We start from the raw sequence: 21,347 nt of genomic DNA on the forward strand, positions 1-21,347 counted from the left end.
CATTCATTTCCATGTTACTCTTTTTTATATCGATTTAGCAAAGCTGCTGAAGTGTTTTTTTTTTTATTGTACTAGGATGTACCTGTATCCTGTTTGTGAGCAGGCCAATCTCTTCCAGACAGCTTAACAATTCTGAAATAATCCTACCGTGATTCTTCGACCTTTGCTTTAGCCAGGGCTCTCACTTGGCGGCATTCAATTGCAAGTTATCCAAAGAGTGGAATGACATGAGCATGAAATTTTGGTTGGTTGAAAAATACATGGGCTGCTTCATTCAGGATGCTCTGTATTGGATGGAACAGGCAGAAAGTCCAACCAGGAAAGCATTGCAGTAGTCTAGACGGGAGTGCCTGAACCAGAAGTCGTGTTGCATCCCATGTGAGGTATGGCCGTATCCTTCTGATGTAGAGTGGTATCAGCAATGTGGGCATGGCAGGAGAGCTGGTTGTCCAGAATTACCCCAAGGTTCTCAGCAGTCTGAGATGGAGATGCTTTGGTGTTCTCAATTAGATTATATTCAACTAATTGTCAATGCACAGAGTACATGTACTGAGGCAATGAAATGTATTTCTCTGCATTTTACCCATCCTTGTAACTGACATATCTAGGAGCAGTAGGCTGCCATATAGTGCCGCCCAGGGAGCAGTTAGGTGGTTAAGTGTCTTGCTCAAGGACACATCAGCACGCTACCAGTAGGAGCCAGGGATCGAACTGTCAGTCTTCTGACTAATAGACGACCCTCTCTACCTCCTCCACTGCCCCCGTAATGGATGGTGATGGAGAAGTCTGTGTGAGGGCAGTCTTTCCCAGGGAGAAGGAGGAGCTCCGTCTTGTCGAGGTTGAGTTTCAGGTTGTGCCCAGACATTCATGTGTTAATGTCTTGAAGACATGTAAGATGTGCCTCTCAATATCCTGATTTTTTGAAGAAGGAAAGGAGAGGTAGAGTTGAGTGTTATGGGAGAAAATCATGTCACCAGGGGATTTTGTGTACAAGTAGAACAGTAGAGTCCCCAGGACCAAACCCTGAGGGACTCCGGTGTTTTAGGTTGCAAGGTTTGGGATCCTCTCCATGAGACCTGGAATGAGTGATTGGCCAAGTATGATGTCTTCGAGGTCGAGGAGGTCATTCTGAGAGAAGTAGAGAGAGAGTTGATTGGAGACGGCTTGCGCGAGAGTAATATACTGAGCCATCACCCTGATTTTGCAGGAATGGGTTTAGGTGAAAAGACTGATGGACAGAGGAGTGTTCTTGTTGATAATAACTTGTTGATAATTACTTGTAAAAATAATATCCTATAAAGAACTGCATAATTGACTAGAAATAAGTTATTTTGTGATTAATTGTGTTAATTAATTTGGAAACTTTAGAGGAAAATACCATGTTATTATCATTTTCAGTTTCAGTTTCTCAAATATTTCCTACATATCTGTTAATTTCTTTTTCAAGTGTCCTGGAATGGACTACATAGTTTCTACTGTAATTCAGCAACACAGCAATTAGTATACTGTTTTGCCTAATTCGTTAGAGTGACTTCCTTCTAAAATAATTTCAGACTAATCTCTATTTAGCGCATAGCAGATGGAGAATTTAAATATTCAAACTTCTATTTTTAAACTATATTTTAAGGTGCATTTAAATACAAACAGGAAAAAAGACTAAACAGATAAAACGTTAAGATCCATAGCAATTTGTTTTTCAATTACTTTTTAATTTTTAAAAATAAATTGTCATTCTTTATTTCAAGAAAACATGAGCAACGACAGGCACAAGGGTAAAACCATTCCACAAAACTGCAAACAGTTTATTTATTTGTTGACTGTCTTTGTCATGTACCATCTCACAGAAAAAAAGAACCAATATGTATCAACTCCTTAGGATAATCGTTTTTTCTGGGAAGTTTCCAAATAAATTATTATTACAAATTAACTACTATCTCGGAAATTTCTGGGGAAAATGAGGGATTCTGAATGAAAAGTGTTACCAAACAATTAATCTTGACGGAGCCAAATATATTTTTGTAACTTTTGAAATCAGTTCAGATAAATGGGGGTTATACTGTAAATATAACTAAATATAATAATGCAAATATCCCTACTGGAAATAACTAAGATTCATTTCTAGGGAGCATGTGAGGGGAACATCCACATGCCTCAGAGCTCGACCGCCAATCATACCGCAAACGATGTTGATAACCGACAGCAATACCAGAGGTAAGTACATGCACCCATCAGACACGTGCACAGTGCACATATTCGGGGATTCCTACCCACAGATATTGTTTGGGGTAGGAGGGGTATATGACAGGCAGTTGAATAGCAGATCGAATCACTTTAAATCTCCGGTATAGATCTGTTATTGTCCGTAAATGAGGAGATAACAAAATTGAAGCCAACGTGGCTTACTAAACTGAGATCGGCCTAGACGCATAAATACCACGGCAAAATGATAAACAGAGAATACAACTGGTCAAAGGGATTGTCTAATAAGAGTTCCCGGTTTCTCTTCCCTGGAGACCTGGACATCCTGCTGAGGTGACAAAGTAGTTGCATTTCTAAACTGCTCTCCTCTGCAAATGAAATAAAAAGGTTTTTTGTTTCAACATGTTAACCTCATGCTATGAAAGTCAAACCTCCCTGGTAACATTCAGTCATCAGTTTGATCAGTTCCCAAAATGCCAGCTATACTTATATACTTTGTATATTATATAAATTTTACTGTATATGAGTGATCACTTCTGGGGGCATGGCACTGCTGCGACTCGGGCATGAGAGACAACGTATGTTTGTTGAGAGTTTGTTTAAGTCTGTCAAGTTGTCAAGGGTGCTGAAGGCATAACACGATGGGAAAGAAGACTGCTAGTGCTGATACATCCAGCGTTTGCACGCAATACGACGCCACCACCGTGCTTCCCAGGGGAAGCGACCAGGTGCTGTGGGTCTCTGGCAGAGAATGGCTGCTGTCCTTACAGAAAAAAGCTGCACCAGAACCGGACCTACTGGACTACGTTCCGGAGGAGCTATCTCGAGGCCGTGGAGACAGATGGCCGGAGAAACGAGGGAGGAGGGGTGGCAATCAACATAGACTCCGCTGGAGGTGCAACAAGCCACAGCTACCATCAAAACTCTTCAGCAATGCCAGCTTCCTGAGGAACAAGGTGGAGGAGCTGCGCCTGAACACGAGGGTCTGCAATGAATACCATGACTCCTGCTCCTACTCATTTTCCTGATCTATTGGTGCAGGTACAAGGCTTCTCAAAAGTTCGCATGGATAGGAATAATAACTCTGGGAAAACAAGGGGAGGCAGCATTTGTCTTTCTATTAAGGACTCTTGGTGCAGGAATTACACAACAAAAGACATGGTATGCACTCCTGACCTTGAACTTAAATGCCTAATTCTAAGACCATTTTACCTACCCAGAGAGTATGGGAACATTTTTATTTGCGCTGTATACATCTCTCCTAGTGTGAACGCATCCAAAGCTGCCTTATGGGTGTGCATGAACTGTGTTCAAATTCAGATCATAACACCATCAAGCAAATTCCCACTTCAGGTCCCTCTTAAAAGAAGCAAAACTGTCTCAAAGACTACCAGGTTCTGGCACCATAGGCATAAGGAGAAGCTTAGTGGTTGCTTCCTGGCCACAGGAAGCAACCAACAGGACAAGAAACAGGACAAGAATATTAACAGTATGGCGCAGGTGATCACAGGGTTCATTCATTTTTATGTCAACACTGAGTTCTGAAAAGGGCCGTTAGGATATACCCAAACAACAAATACTATCCAAGTGCTGTGGCCAAGGTTTTTATAAAGTTGCACCCGAAGAAGGCCAGTGGGCCAGATGGTATTTCGGCTCTTCTTAAAACTTAAAGTTGAGTGTCAGTTCTGCAGACGGAAACGCCTTTTTAATGAGAGAGGTCAACGGAGAATGTCTGGACTGGTTCGAGCTAACAGAAAGGCTATGGTAACTCAGATAATCCCTCTGTATAATTTTGAAGAACAGAAAAACAACTCAGAATGCACAACACATTGAAGCTTGAGGCAAATGGGCTACAACAGCAGACCAGTCCACGTCAGGTCCCACTTCTGTCAGCCAAGAACAGAAAGCTGAGGCTCCAGTGTGCACAGGCTCACCAAAACTGGACAGTTGAAGACTGGAAAAACTAAGCCTGGTCTGAGGAATCTTGATTTCTGCTGAGTCACACAGATGGTAGGGTCAGAATTTGGCACCAACAGCATGAATCCATGGACCCAACCTGCCTTGTGTCAACACTGAGGCTGGTGATGGTGGTGTGGGGAATTTTTTCTACACTTTGGGCCCGTTAATAGCAATCAATCATCGCCTGTGAGAGAAAAATGCAAACAAATCAACTATTTTGAATGAGGACAAAGGCCTCTACCTCCAGAGGGGGGTTTTAAAACATTTGTCTCTATTTCCCCAGGAACCCCCCAGAGTTTATGTAAAGAGAAATGTTTTGCTCCCTACAATGTCAATTTTAACATGAAAGAATCAGATCACATTTGGCTCTGTTTACCTTCTATGGAGATAAAGAAACTCAACAGGGGAGCCTAGAGGTGCATTGTCGTGCAACCCGCGTCTGCCAGGTCAAGTTTGCAAGTACCTGTTAATTTCATTGTCTGGGGGTGGCACCCAGGGAGACAGTTTGGGGGGCACAGACTTGTAGGAGACCTCTGACCCAAGCCACACCCTGTTTTTTGTATGAAGCCTCCTGTCTTCAGAAATGATATCAGATTGATCTGGGCGCTGCTTTGGAGCAGTACTGAATCTTTCTCTTTATTCTGCAGAATCAATATCTTGAATATTCTCAGAGTTTATTAACCTCAGAGGTTAAGCTGTTGATCTTATGTGGATATATTGGAGCTCTGCTAGCCATTAAGAGACAATACTACAGCATTGTCCCAGCACTTTAGGAATACACCAGGTATTTACACTACTACTAATGTTGTAGCATTCAACCTCACCTTATTAAGATTAACCTCACTGATCTTTGCAGAAGAATTTCTTTCACATGCCACAGCCTATTTGAGTATTGTTGCAGACCATGTTAATTCCTCCATGGCCACAATTTACCCATCTTTAATGGATACTTCCAGCATGATAATGCACCATGTCACAAAGCAAAAGTCACACTGAGCTAAATTTTCTTCAGTGACCTTCCAAGTCACCGGCTCTGAATCCAATAAAATACGTTTGAGATGTGATAGAACGGGAGATTCGCTGCATGAATGTGCAGTTGACAAATCTGCAGGAATTGCCAGATGCAATCATGTCAACATGGACCAGAATCTCAAAGGAATGTTTCCAACATATTATGGAATCTATGCCAAGATGAATTTAGGCTGTTTTAAGAGCAAAGGCAGGCCTCACAGTATTAGTATAGTGTTCCTAATAAAGTGCTCAGTGAGTTTATGTTTTCTAATGGAATAGTAATTTGTACAATCCAATTTCAATCCATCGTTGTCAAGTCTCCTCCACAAAGTGTCTCAGGATTTGGCGGAGTGGTACTTCCAAGATGGCTGCTCTGTCCTGGCTGCATGCTGCCACCTAGCTGTGGACAGTGTTGAGGTATGTGTCCGTTTTTGATAAAAAGAAAATTTACAAGTATACAGTGATGCAGTTTTAAGCTGTTTAAATAAATTTAATTAGTAAGCCAGAGCAATTGCCAGGCAGAGGGCTGGAGATATAAATAGATGTTTGGCTGCATGATCAGATGAATAATGGCAGGTAAGTTTTGTTATATTACAGTGATAAATAAATAGAAATAAAGTGAATTTCTTCCTCTGACCAGTTTTACCAAGCAATCATCATGTTGATCTTGGGGTTGTTGATCAAACGGTTCTTTTGTGAGTTCAAACTTTGTCAAATAATTTGGTTGTCGTACATTCTAGCTTATTTCCTCACATCAACAGTCATTATGAAGATATAATAACAATATAGACTTGCAACATAAATTGCTATGTAGCAGCATACTATGAGGACTTCCGAGGTCCAGTTGAATGCAGTAATTCAGCCCCTCAGAGACCATCCTGCTAATCAACAACATCCCCTAGTCTTAACCCCATCTGGGAAAGAGGGTCACAGTAGGAATTCCTCTCCGAGAATTTTTTTTTTACCCACGCCACATGCGAATACAGCTAACCCCATCACTTTTCTTGAGCGGAAAACTGTGAACTCTGTGCCCAGTTAAACTAAAGTTGGTGCAACAAACATAGAATTTCACCATCGTAAATCGTTAGAAAACTCACGACTTAATGACCTGATGACTGATGACCCCCCTGGTACTGTGCTGTGGCAGAGAGACGACGACTCCCTTCTGTGACGTCACCCGCCGAGGTGTTAAACAAAATGCAGTTTTACTACCTACATTTTTCCTGTGTGTTTGCTCTTTTTGCCTGTAAGAGATTTTTTTGTTGTTGTTTTTTTCAAACCTTGTTCTCCACAAGCCCAAAATTGTAAATTCATAAAAAAAATGTACGTGAGTGTTGCTCTTTAAAGGACAGGACCTTGATGCTGAGTGGACGGTCTGATTAATTTTCTTTGCCGAGGAAGACTTTGAGGGGAAAGCCCTGTTGTACTGTATAGCTTATTGTATTTGCTCTTAAGTGTGTTTTGTGTGTGTGTGTGTGTGTGTGTGTGTGTGTGTGTGTGTGTGTGTGTGTGTGTGTGTGTGTGTGTGTGTGTGTGTGTGTGTGTGTCTCTTTTCGCCCATATTTTCAGCTAGCCATGTCCAGTCTTATTCGTGGTAATGAGCTGGAGTTGGCTGTTTGTGTTGGCGATGTCCTCGGTCAACCAGCCAATGAAAGCACAACTTACTGCCTTGAGCTTTTGGCCAGGAAGTATATGACAGCACCCACCTGGTAGGTACTACTACCCATCATACACTTGAATTCCGTAAAGATGTTTTTTTTTTCTCTGACAACATCAACACATTTTCTTCTCAATCTCTTTATCTATCACAGCTTCCTATCTGTAGACAACAGGTATTAATGACGTACCACTACTATCACTGTTATTTTTTCTGTCTGCTAACTCCTCAGGTCCTGATCACAAACATAAATTGGCAGTGCAAGTTTTCTTTACATGTCCTTGTCAGTGTTAATTTTGTTGATGCAAATGTTGATGAAATACATTCTTCAACCGTCTTTCTTCCCATGCGGTGGAGTAACGGACATACAAAAAAAACGGAATGCCTTTTCCAATCATGCCATCATCTAACCCATATATCTCAACTGTTCCCAGTGAGGCTTGGGCTCTTGCTCTGCACTCTGAAGGAAAAACTGCCACTCCAAAAAACGCTCTTTGCATATTTTGTTTTTATAAATAACACAGTAAACTAAGTATCTATCTATTTAGTATGTATTTAGTAATCTATCTTCTTGTTTGAGTTGTCTTTATTTGACAACTTATAATGAGAGCTTATTAAAGGCTAAACTCCATGGGCGTTCACTCAATGTGAAAACTCAGCTCAGCACTCCAATAAATTCAGCCTAGACAGTGCTACACATCCCGACCTAACAAGAAAATTATACAAGCAAAATTCAGCAAATTATTGGTAAAATGGTATAATTGTAGTTGACTTGACATAGTTTTTCTTTTCTTTTTTTTTAAACAAACAATTTTTTTCCAACCTCTTTCTTTGATTGTTCCCGGCATAAGAGACCTTGTCAAACTTGTGATGTCTTTTTTAATCCTCGCTGTGTTTCATCTACAGGGACCTTGCAGCAGACCTACTTCATATGATCCCTGACAATCAGCTCCTTTTGGCCAAACTTTGTGCATTTTACCCAGGAAGCACTGCTGAAATAAACGGTATACATGAGAAGGTGGGTTAAAAATGTATCACTGATTGATCAAAGGATGTTTTTATAATAACTCTGAAAATGGAAGATTTGAGACTTCTTTGTCGCGGCTGATCTGTATGCGATGATTGGGCCTCTTTCTCTGAAGGTTCGCAATTCTCCCTGTATTTTTGTGGTTTATATTGCCCGACATGGAACATGACCACCCAGACAAAATAAATGTGATCTCTAATGTAACGTTTTCTGAAAATAAACTGTGTTCTGTATCACTGAAGCGATGCCTTTTGGGGGGGGGGTCGAACCACAGGCATCGGAGTTCGCAGCTTGTGCGTTCTAATAATTAAAGAAAAAATGTGCTCCGATTCAATAAAATATGGTATATTTTACCATATTCAGTATGTCCAGTCCAGTATGTCTACTTGAGAGGGCAGAACAGAGCACCGGCAGCATGTGAGAGGGTACACACTCCGTAAGAGTAGTTAAGGTTATGGATATGATTTGGATTATGATATCAAAGAAAGGTAATAATGTTAAATGGAACATGATGCTGTGATATGATGAGTAGAATTAAGAAAAAAGTCTGATAAGAGAAGAACGTACGGAGTGAACAGGGACGCGGTGGGTGGAGAAGAGACACTTGCGGTAGTTTTAAAAGGGTTCTCTTTTCAGTGAGCCAAATCATCACTGAAAAGAGCTGACTCTTACAGCTCCCAAGCCTTTCTTTTATCTATGAAAATGGATGAAATATTTTGTTTAAATTTATTCCACTACAAAAAAATAACATTATTTCTAATTATTTAATGTGACTGGAATCACATTTACATATTGAGAAACAAGTGTTTTTCTTTACAAATCAAGACTGGATAGTCCAACTATGGCATAGCCATCAACGCTGATTTTTAAATTGGAAATCGAATCGAAACTTTAAAATCAAAAGTCAAATCGAATCATGGATTTGGAGAATCGCGACACCCCTAATACACACAAACACACACACACACATACACACACACACACATACACATATATATAAATTAGTTAGAGAGAGAGATGGAAGAGTTATATATATACTGTACGTGTGTGTGCGCATATATATATATATATATATATACACACACACACACACATACATAGACATAACATATTTTTTTATATTGTTTTGGCAGTGTGGTCTCCCTCTTGTAGAAGAGTGTAAGGCCCTGGCAGAGGCGGCCTTGACTGAAGGAGATTTATTCTCAGCCATTAAATTCCAACTACTTAGCCCTGAGCCTGAGAATGCACTATGTATCGGATTAGCGCATGTCAAAGGTATGTATGTGCATTTATGTGTCACTGGCTGTCGGAACACACAAAAACAGTGATATTTTAAATTGTTTGTAACAGTAATTATTTATTACCACAAATATAACTTTTTTTTCATGCAAGTGACCTGAGGAATGTAACATCATATTATCTCTACAAATATTTTGATTCTATGTATTTCCACAATTTATACACACATGTATACACACATGCGCACACACACATACACTCACACACACACACACACACACACACACACACACACACAACAAATCCTCCTCTATGCCCTGTCTCCCAGAGCAGCTGAGTCGATCTGATTGGACGGCGGCTGCTGTTGAGCCAATTCTAGACCTGTTAAGTTACATCCGAACTGACCGCCTCATCATGGCCAAGTTAACTGAGTAAAAACCTCCGATTCTTCTTGTTCTTCATTTAACTTTGTTTAATTTTGTATGCATATACATATACACACACACACAGACACACACACATACTGTGTATATATATATATATATTATATAATATATATATGTGTGTGTGTACATATGTATATATATACGGTATATATGAGTGTGTATATGTGCGATGTATGTGTATATATATATATACACACACACCGAGCAGCCATAACATTAAAACCGCTGACAGGTGAAGTGAATAACATTGCTCACCTCGTTCCTATGGCACCTGTCAAGGGGTGAGATATATTAGGCAGCTAGTGAACAGTCAGTTCTTGAAGTTGTTGTGTTGGAAGCAGGAAAAATGAGCAAGCGTAAGGATCTGAGCTAATTTGACAAGGGCCAAATTTTGATGGCTAGACGACTATGTCAGATCATCTCCAAAATGGAAGGTCTTGTTGGGTGTTCCCTGTATGCAGTGGTTGCTACCTACCAAAAGTGGTCCAAGGAAGGACAACCGTTGAACCTGCAACAAGGTCCATGGGCTCATTGATGTGCGTGAGGAGTGATGTCTAGCCCGTGTGGTCTGATCCCACATAAGAGCTACTGTAGCACACATTACTGAAAAGGTTAATGCTGGCTGGCTATGATAGAACAGTGTCAGAACACATACTGCATCGCAGCTTGCTGTGTATTGGGCTGTGTAGCCGCAGACCGGTCAGAGTGCCCATGCTGACCCCTGTCCGCCGCCAAAAACACCTACAATGAGCACACACTGATATTGGGCACACACACAATAATATTGGTGGTTTTAATGTTGTGGCTGATTGGTGTGTGTATCTATCTATCTATCTATCTATCTATCTATCTATCTATCTATCTATCTATCTATCTATCTATCTATCTATCTATCTATCTATCTATCTATCTATCTATCTATCTATCTGTCTGTCTATCTATCTATCTATCTATCTATCTATCTATCTATCTATCTATCTATCTATCTATCTATCTATCTATCTGTCTATCTATCTATCTATCTATCTATCTATCTATCTATCTATCTATCTATCTATCTATCTATCTATCTATCTATCTATCTATCTATCTATCTATCTATCTATCTATCTATCTATCTATCTATCTATCTATTTTATCTGAATGCAGTTTAAAAACACATGAAGATATTTTTCATTGTCTAGCACTCGGTTATTATTATAATGCTATAAGTATTTGATTAACCGTGTGTGTATGTATGTGTGTGTGTGTGTGTGTGTGTGTGTGTGTGTGTAGGGCCCGCAGTGAGCTGTTGATCTTATGTGGATATATTGGAGCTCTGCTGGCCATTAAGAGACAATACTCCAGCATTGTCCCAGCACTTTATGAATACACCAGGTATTTACACTACTACTAGTGTTGTAAAATCATATACTGTACATACAGTACATTGTATGTACCTGATTAAATGCACACTTAGCGACCCCCCCCCCCCCCCCCCCCCCTGAACTTAGTGTGTGTGTTGCTCTGCGTTCCTCAGTCAGCTTCTGAAGCGGAGGGAGGTTTGCGTCCCTCTCAAGATAGAGCAGCTCTCTGTGGAGCTGGATGCCTGGAGGGCCTGCACATCCACAAACCACAGCAAGTAGGTGAACACGCACATACTGTACCGTCAGGTGGTGGACAGCTTGTTTTGATCTAAGACGATATTTCCCACAGACTACAAGTACATGTGCTTGGACAATATAATATACTTGAAAAAATATAAGAACTTTAAATAAAACTTGTAGTGTGCTGTATTACAGTTATACACCCCTTTTGAAGTTTCGAAATTGAAATTATCTCCATCTTCCATCCATAATTGATGCTAATCAGCTAATCAGCTGCTAATACTTACAAATTATTATAGCCTATTATTTGCATTCCATAATCAATGTACAGTTGTTGAGACATGCCCATTTGTTAAACAGTGGCTGGTGATAGGAGTATACCTAATTCAAATAATGGCCATATATCTGTCTCATTGTCGTGTCTGTGTTTTGCCAGGTGTGTATACAATGTCCCCAGTAGCCCTCCATCAGAGTCCCAGAAACAAGAATTCAGCGTGCTCGACAACAGAATCTATCCAACAGTCTCTGGTAATACTTATACTCAGCTATTTCTGTATGAATTTAGGCATTTTGTACAGAAATCATTACTATGTTACTGTATTTATTTATTTTTTAATGGACGCCAAATGAGTAGTGGTAACCAGTGACGTTTTTGTCACTGAAATTCTGGTGCAGCACCATTAGCTGATAAAGGCATATCACCTTTGATTTTTTTAGCAGGCATCATCTGACACAGCAGTTTATTTCGTGTTATATCAAGTCTAATTTATTACAGTTTTACCATTTTACTTAAACATTGATTTTGAAAAAAAAATAACAAACAGCTATTTTTTAAGCAGTAATAAATCAAACAGTGTATACTATGTTTCCTAACAGGAGGTCTATAGCCTACAACATAAATAGGCAGCTCATATTTACAGCAAATAACAGTAGAAGTTTTACTCAGTAACTTAAGTAGAATTAACCAGAGAACATAACTTAATGCTTTAGGTAGGCTATGAACAAGCAGAGATATTAAATAAAAACTAATAATAAATAAATCAAATATTTTCACTCAATATTTTCACTCATTCCCAGAATAAGCTATCACCAAATACAGACTCAACATTTATGTAAGCAAAGCAATACAAACCTTAACACCACCGTGGGTGCAGGGCACACGCACACAGCAAATTGCCAGCGTGATTCATATTCATATTGCTTATCTTATAATCTGACTGTTAGTCATTGATACTGATATGCTAATATCCGCTGGTAGCACAGCACGAACAAAAAACCCAAAAAACACTGAGGGGAGAATTTTCAAAGTGATTGTGCAGGTTTTGCGGCCGCTAAACAGGCGCAAAATAACAGAAAAAACAAGCGTCTATTTCACAACGCAACCGCAAGCGATGAAATGCACCGCTAACTGCACAGCCACACAAACATCTCGGTGCATGGGTATTATTGGTGCATATTTGAATTTGGTATTATGCATGCATTTGCTTTAAAATTAGCCCCTCTCTTTACAAATGAGCCTTGTTGCAAATAGAGTCCAATTCACAAACACCGGCACTAAAGCTGCACACAGTTAGAGTGATGCTAATACCATTTGCGGAGAGCTAGTGGTAACTGCCCGAGACCAAAAAAAAAGGCTCAACTCTGTGATCGTCTTCAGAGAGCTGGTGCAACTGAAGCACCAGTTGTGTCACGCCCCGACTTTCCAGTAATCTGTAAATAATATTTTGACATTATTTTCATTATTACCCTATTGATATTGTTCCTGCAAAATTCTCAGAATTTGGAAATCTAAAACTATCTGGAACACAACACCTGAACCTACAAACACGGTTTATGTCGTGTTTAAACCGGTATGTCACAAGTATCTCATGTTTAAATACTGTCCGAAACGATCCACATACAGATATTAGTGAAAAACCAAACAACTTTGACCCCAAGTATTCAGCTGGTCCTGCTTGACTTACATGCCACTATTCCTAAACAAAATTAACGAGATGAGATTTACAGTTAGACGGTTTATGATGTCATCATACTATTTACTATAATTGTGGAGGTTCTGATTCAGAATGTCCATTGGACCTTGTCCAGTGTGCGGTGTAGAATCCGTAGTTCTGTACTGGTTCGACATTACAAAGTATGTGTTACGTATATATTTATGTACTTTCTTACCTGGTAGATGTCTGTAGATCCGTTTGATTGACATATTATCTCCGTGGACCCCATTGCTTTGCCGGATTAATGAACAATACGCAAAAAAGTGTTGAGTCTAATCCACTGAAATGGGCGACTGAGTGATGCATTCAAAATCCAGAGAGTCGTCGGAAAAACAGAAGCTGTGGAATGGTAATTAATCACAGAAATACCACAAGTTTTTTTGTATTTCATGGAAACGCAACTTATTGAAAATGTAATCCAAGGAAAAAAGTCACCAATATAATTATGTAAGTTCAACTGCTATCGTAAATTTCTGTAAATACGTAAACCTATGTTAATACGTCAGCATTTGGTATGTCACCTCCCGTCACTGAGACTCACATGTACTTACACACAAGGTAAGTTCTAACAATGACAAGATTTGATTCAATTTAAATAAACGTCATATATATACTATATATATATATATATATATATATATATATATATATATATATGTATGTGTGTGTGTATATATGTGTTTGTGTGTGTTTCCGACAGCTTAATTTAGAAGAATATTGTGACTGACCTTGAGTCAGTCACAATATAAAAAAAATAAGTATTATGAATGTAACTCCACGACCTAACTCCACAATGTTTGATGTTGAAGTTTAGTCCAAAAACCAATGAGCTGTCATACGTACCTAAAACAAATAAACTGGACCCCATGTATTGCTGCCTACAGCTATATTTATCATTATTATTATTATTATTATTATTATTATTATTATTATTATTATTCCATGGTGGTTTTCAAAATGCACTCCAAAAAAAGTTGTTGAAACTGTGATACAGTTTTGTCCAAAAAGGCATTACAAATGTTGAAAGAAATGTCTGTATAATTCCTATTAAACTCGAAAGATATTGCAAAAACCTAAAGAACTTTGTAGAGAAAAATATATGAAATCAACTATCATTTTTACATTTTAATATTAACATTGGGTGAAAACTAGAATTTCTTAAGTAAAAATATAGATTATAGATTTTTTAATATATATATTTATATATACATTATATATTTACTCATACAATTTCAATGTTATATAGTCATTGCACATAAACGCACAATGGGGTCTTCGTGTAACTGGGTTTTCCCGTATACGGGTTGCGGGGGATCCCGGGGTCATGAGGTGTCCCCCACAACCCCCACCCTCCGTCAGGATTTGGCACAGCACCGGCACATCCCCTCCAAGGATTTCCTTACAATTTTATATTTTCATGAAACACTTTAAATCAAAATAACTATTGTCCAACAATTATTTTAAGTTTTTTATTTATTTAAGACTGATAAGACCCCGCAACCACCACCACCAATGCACAGAAAATGGCGAAGATAACAGGTGCAATTTATAAACAATTCATGGTGCTATTAGTGGCCGCAATCCATTTATTTTTGAATTCGTCACTAAATGTGATGGGCACAACACATTTGTTTCCAGAGCAACCTAGAGCTCCGAACCGTAGTGGTAGCTTCCAACAATTAATGATTTCCTTCCAGAGAGACAACGTGAGGCAGTACTGTTTGGACTATTTATTTGATGCAGCAAACGTAACAATATGATATCTTCACCGAACCTATAAATATTATTTCTGTTTGTATCTTAAAAGACGGGGACCTCTTATGTCAATATCAAGCAAAAGCTGAGTTCCGCAATGTTTAATTGAATAAATATAGTTGAAACCAGGACTGCATAAGAGCGTTTATTGGCCACACCGGCCCGTAGTGGTTAGACGCCACTGGCGGTTACAGTTACATTTTCTTGAATGAACAGAAGTAACATTAAAGTGACCCCTCCCTTCCCCCAGCAACGTTAACCCTGTGTGGTCTGGATTATGTGACTGGCTCCAATCTCCCCAGTCACTCAGATGTTCAGCTATCCTGTTTCACGGGACACAGAATCCAGGTGGGTTTGTGTTACTCAGAAAACACTCCTTTCTGATTGGCTGGTGAGTGTCAGTTGAAATTGGATACACCGATCAGCAACCACATTAAAACCACCTGCCTAATATTGTGAAGGCGCCCATCGTGTTGCAAAAACAGCTCTGACCCATTGAGGCATGGACTCCACAAGACCTCTGAAGGTCTGTTGTGGTATCTGGCACCAAGACGTTAGTAGCAGATCCTTTGAGTCCTGTAAGTTGCAAGGTGGGGCCGCCATGGATCGGGCTTGTTGTTCCAGCACATCCCACAGATGCTCGATCGGATTAACATCTGGGGAATGTGGAGGCCAACTCAACACCTTGAACTCTTTGGTTTGAGCAACAATTTTTGCAGTGTGGCAGGGTGCGTTATCCTGCTGAAAGAGGCCACTGCCATTAGGGAATATCGTTGCAATGAAGGGGTGTACTTGGTCTGCAACAATGTTTAGGTAGTTGGTACATGTCAAAGTAACATCCACATGAATGCCAGGACCGAAGGTTTCCCAGCAGAACATTGCCCAGAGCATCAGACTGCCTTCGCCAGCTTGCCTTCTTCCTATAGTGCAACCTGGTGCTATCTTTTCCCCAGGTAAATGACACACACGCACCCAGCCATCCACATAATGTAAATTAAAACAAAATTCATCAGACCAGGCCACCTACTTCCTTGCTCAATGGTCCAGTTCTGACATTCACGTACCCATTGCAGATGCTTTCAGCAGTGGAAAGGGGTCAGCATGGGCACTCTGAGCAGTTTGCAGCTACGCAGCCCCCTACGCAGCAATGTGCGATGCACTGCGTGTTCTGACACCTTTATGTCGGCCAGGATCTTTCAATTTGTGCTAAAGTAGCTCTTCTGTGGGATCAGATTAGACGTCTAGACTTCGCTCCCCATGCACATCAATAAGCCTTTGGCGCCCATGACCCTTTCAACCGGTTCACTGGTTGTCCTTTCTTTGGACCATTTTTGGTAGGTACTAACCACTGCATACTGGTAACACCCCACAAGACCTGCTACTTTGGAGATGCTCTGACCCAGTCATCTCACCATCACAACTTGGCCCCTGTCAAGTCGTTCAGATCGTCTAATGCTTGGCCATTTTTACTGCTTCTAACACATCGACTTCAAGAACTGACTGTTCACTTGCTGCCGAATATATCCGACCCCTTGACAGGTACCAGTGGAATGAGATGAGTAATGTTATTCACTTCACCTGTCAGCGGTTTTAATGTTGTGGTCGATCGGTGTATGTGTGTGTGTATGTATGTATGTATATACATATACACACACACACACATATATATATATATATATATATGTATATATACACACATATATTTATACACACACACACATATGCAGTATATACATACACACACACATGCACGTATATACACACACATATATACATACACATATACACGCACACACACATATATACACACACATATACATATATACACATGCATATATATATCCACACACACATATATACACACACACACATTCATATATACATATACATACACACATACACATATATATATACATACACACACACACATATATATATATACATACACATATATACATACACACATACACACACACATATACATGTATACACAGACACACACACACTCATATTTTTATACATACAGTATATACACACACGCATATACATATACACATACTGTATATAGACATACACGCACGCACACACACACGCACACACTGACACACACACACACATATATGTCTTCAGACAATCATATCTTATTTTAATGACAGGGAATTGTCATGATCACATCTTGTAATTAATATTTATTGGCCATACACACACACACATTTCCTTCCAAGGTCCCGTTAAATCCGTTAGGATTTAATAAAATCAGTTTCTCCTCTATATTGCACAGAGGCTTCCAGTGTTGCTTCAACTCTTGTTTCTATTGGCCCAGCGGGGATCACGTCACGGCAGGCCGCCTCTCCCGGCTTTGCTTGGGGCAGATCCTGCGCTGTTCAACCAATACACACCAGTGGAGTTTAAAGCACAGCGCGCACCGCGTCCTATGTTAAGGGCCCTTAAGTCAGCCTTTACAAAATACTGTAAACATCATAAGCAACTCTGAACTTCAGAAAACTGGATTTTCTTTAAGTTTAGTTTTTTTGTTGGTGGTGTTTTCCTAATCAAATTTTAAATGATCAAAGTTCAAAATCATAAGAAAAAGTTAGCAGCTCGATTCTTGCTACAAAAATATTGCTCATTTCTTGTTGCATAAACATGGGTTGTTTCTTGGAATGTGGATATTGATCATTTCTTGCAATCTGGGTATTGTCATTTATTGTGATGTTAATATCACTTGTTTCTTGTTTTTCTTTTTTTCCCCCTCTTTTCTAATGTTTTGTCCTTGTCTTTATGATGCAGGGTCCAGTGTTCTTGCTAGAGGATGGTAAATCAGCCATCTCTCTTAATGACGCCCTGATGTGGGCCAAAGTCAATCCCTTCTCTCCGCTGGGCACCGGGGTTCGAATAAACCCCTTCTAATCCACATATACTGTAAGCACAATATGAAACGCACACCATGTAACGCACAGATGACTCACTCGGTTATCAGTCCAGACCACTGATCGGATGCAGATGGACGGACAGTTTGACCTAATAGATGCAAGAGGGAAAAAACAGTGGCAACAGAGACATTTGTTGTATTTGTTTGGAAAGGGTGAATATGAGGCTTCAGCCGTTCATACACCTATATTCCTTAACTGGATGGATAAAAGGACGGAGCCGTATCAAGGTGTTTTTTTTTTTTTTCTTCAATATTTAAATGTGAATAAAGGCCACTTCCTGTATTGACTGAATTATAGCGTCAGGGTGAAAGGGAAAGGGTTCCCTCTCTTCAAGCTTTTATTTTCATTTTATTATTTTTACTATTATAATATAATATTATAATGTTATATTTTATTTTTACTTGTTATTATGCAGGTACGTTGGATGAGCATGCATGCTCTTTCACCACGACACCCTGATGCAACCTCACCAGGTTTGCTATTTTTCAACCCAGGCCCTATTAAAATGTTGGTTCCCATCATTTATAACTGTTCATAGCACAACCTTTCTGAACAACTTCCTATTGACAAAATGACCGTTCGACCGCAACTTTTCACTGTGCTCAAATGCAATCCAATGGGGTAAATGTTAAAGCCTTAAAAACATTTAAGCATGTTTAAGCATAAAAAGCCTTAAAATCTCCCTTTAGAAAATGGGAAAATGGCATTATATTCCTGCATCGTTTTTGAGCATGTTTTGAGTAAAAGTAATATTGCATTTCATTTAGAACTACCTTAGTGCAGTTGTGGTCAAACAAGCTGATTTGCAGAAGGGAAAAGGGTCAATAACCCCCCCCCCCAAAAAAAAAACATAAAATGCATGATTTGTGACCATGACAATACCGTGAGCACAAAAAGGAGATCTTTTTTTTTTTTAAGACTTAAACATTTGCCTGTGTTGAAAGCACAGTGAGAAGCGTTCAGCAAGGTTGTACTATGGATACTTATAAATGATGGGAGCCAGTATTTTAATAGGGTCTGGGTTGATAAATCGCGAGCCTAACCTTTAAACTCTTTTACAGCTGCGCAGCGACAGCCCTGAAGAAACCTTTAAAGAAATTTAAATAAAATGCTTTGGGAGACTTTGGGAGAGGAGAATCATTGAAAAAGTAGAGATTGTGGATACAGAAGGCCCCAAGGCAGTCCAGAGATGAGATTCTAGAATCTAAAAGTCTTGGATCTGAAAGCGGCATCTTAGGCCTTTTAAAGCCTCCTACACATGACAAGTGGGCAACATAGCCAAAAGCAGTGTTGGGCAGTAACACGTTACTAGCATTTTCGGACTGGCTATCGGGTGCACCTGGACAAATCCCAGTAGGTCGGTTGCTCTGTGGCCCGCCTGACCAGCCCATTCTACGAAATAAAGAGCAAGAAAGATCTGCATCCTCGACCCACTTTGATTATGCACCAGCCATCATAATCAAAGGCGCTGACGACGCGCATTTCTCTGACCCCCTCCCAATCCCAGCAAACAACAGGAGCACGTAAACAGTTGGATCCATGACAAAGTTGGTTTAAACGGACATCTGAGTAAAAAGAGGAAAGGCAGCGCTGAAAAAGCTAGAGATAGAAAAAATGAAGTTACTTCAAGTTGATGCACTTCATGCAACTTGTATGAAGATAAGTGATATGTTTGCGAGCACTATCAGCAGCAGCGCTTAATAAATGACTTATACAATTAAAAGTGTAAGTGGTGGTACAAAAAAAATCTGATAATCAGCCGCTAAATATCATTAGTATTTACTTTTTTTATACCAATTCTCTCCGCCAAATTATCCAGCCACATAACTATCTATTCATTAAATTAAATCGCAGTTGAGGATCTTCCATATGCCCGGAATATACACCAACATTAATGGTTTGTGAGTGGCATTTTACACTGTAAGGGACACGCAACAGCTTTTGTTTTTTCAGGTTGTGAGGGAATTTTTTTTCACCCCAAATGTAGCACCATTGCATTCAGGGCCTGTCGGAAATGCTACCGCGCTGCCTTCAAGCGTCATAAATATCCAATTTAGATATTTTTTCATTGTTTATAGACCAGCAATACCCAGGCCAGGAGTAATGGTCTGTACCTTAGCAGCAGGCCAAAAAATGTAGTCTTTAATTTTTGTTTAATTTTAGATATTATTTAGAGTTTGTTTGTTTAAATACTTATTGTTTATCGGCACTTTAGAAGTACAAATGTGTACAGTCAGGTCCTGATGTTTGTTATTATTATTGTTTAGACCTGCCCTGAAGAGTAAATTCTTCAATTTTCCAAGTCAAAGTGATCAAGTTGGCAATTGTGTTATCTGAGTTGTTTTCTGTGTTGAAATATATTATCCCGCCTATTCAAATATACACATTCTTTCAAGACTACTGGTATCAAGGGCTGGTGTGTTTGTTGTTTGTATGTGCATCGATTGGGCGGAGGTGGTGTCCACCCAGTCCATCCCTCGTTACTAGTAACTCATTACAGAAATATTACTTTTCCCAGTAACAAGTAGTGTGACTAATTGCTAATAAAATGTCAGTAATAATATGAGTTGCCCGCCCCCCCAAAAAACTGGTTGCAACCTTACTTTTGTTGATTTATTTGTGTAATCGTCGTGCCACATTTTGAATTATGTCCGTGATAGGAGAAATCTGAATTGTAATTATTTGGTCTCATTGGGTATATCTGCTGTACGTCATGACAAATACATGGCGTGCACATACGGTTCCGCCCCGCAGCTGTGTCGCAAATCAGCAATATTTTACGTCACGGTGCTTTACGTTATCTGCATGTGGGCGTGAGTTTTAGCGTAAACAAACATGGATGTAGGAACGTCTCGCTTCGGGAAATTAATCATTAGATGGATCATGGATTATTACAAGATTTGTCCATCTGATACCACGGCGAGACTACATCAGGTGAGTGTTGGCGACCGAGCCAATCGCATTTATTACATGTAGAACACACAGGTAGCCTCAGTCGTTGAAGCCTTAGCTGTGCTTACTAGCGATTATCCTGGCATTCACGCAGTGGCGCACATGCAAAGTCTGAATTTTGAGGAGAAAGGACACGATTACCAATTTTGTGGGGTTTAATGGAATAGAAATAGAACGAGGAGTGTAACGAATTGCTGTTGGAAATAATAATAATAATAATAATAATAATAATAACTAATATCACTTTTGAAAAGAGTAACAATTAATGAGTAACTGGCCAAAAGCCTAGCTAGTATTTTTTGCCAGTTAGGACAGCAATTAATGCTGTCCCTCTTGATGTAAGTGCTTTGATAGGCAAACCCCCGGCATTCTGGAGGTTAAAGTTAGACTGATAGAACCAATAGATAGAAATCGGAACTACGCAGAGAACAAAGTCGGTGAGTTCACACAACTTGCAACACGATGTTAAAACATATACTATAATGACATAATGTGAAAAAAGATATGTGAAGTTATCCCAGTGAGTGGCTATTCAGCCTCCCATCCCACCTTAAAATTTGACAACAAGCCCACTCCACTGAGCAAATCC

At 39.6% G+C, this 21,347-nt stretch overlaps 1 protein-coding gene across 1 annotated transcript in view; it reads left to right on the forward strand.

The window, feature by feature from the left end:
* The window catches only part of wdr17 (WD repeat domain 17), a gene marked incomplete at both ends in the record, with an annotated part of 98,075 nt that extends 80,292 nt beyond the window's left edge, over positions 1-17,783 (forward strand). Inside the window, 11 exons of the mRNA XM_079998662.1 lie at positions 2,123-2,211; positions 5,487-5,586; positions 6,739-6,878; positions 7,733-7,844; positions 8,987-9,128; positions 9,421-9,523; positions 10,814-10,915; positions 11,058-11,159; positions 11,585-11,652; positions 15,124-15,221; positions 17,664-17,783. Coding sequence (XP_079854788.1) covers positions 2,123-2,211; positions 5,487-5,586; positions 6,739-6,878; positions 7,733-7,844; positions 8,987-9,128; positions 9,421-9,523; positions 10,814-10,915; positions 11,058-11,159; positions 11,585-11,652; positions 15,124-15,221; positions 17,664-17,783 — 1,176 coding nt within the window. The remainder of the gene's footprint in view (positions 1-2,122; positions 2,212-5,486; positions 5,587-6,738; positions 6,879-7,732; positions 7,845-8,986; positions 9,129-9,420; positions 9,524-10,813; positions 10,916-11,057; positions 11,160-11,584; positions 11,653-15,123; positions 15,222-17,663) is intronic.
* Between the last annotated feature and the right edge of the window lie 3,564 nt (positions 17,784-21,347).

This window comes from Zeus faber (assembly GCF_960531495.2).
Source record: "Zeus faber genome assembly, chromosome: 4".
NCBI classification, from domain to species: domain Eukaryota; kingdom Metazoa; phylum Chordata; class Actinopteri; order Zeiformes; family Zeidae; genus Zeus; species Zeus faber.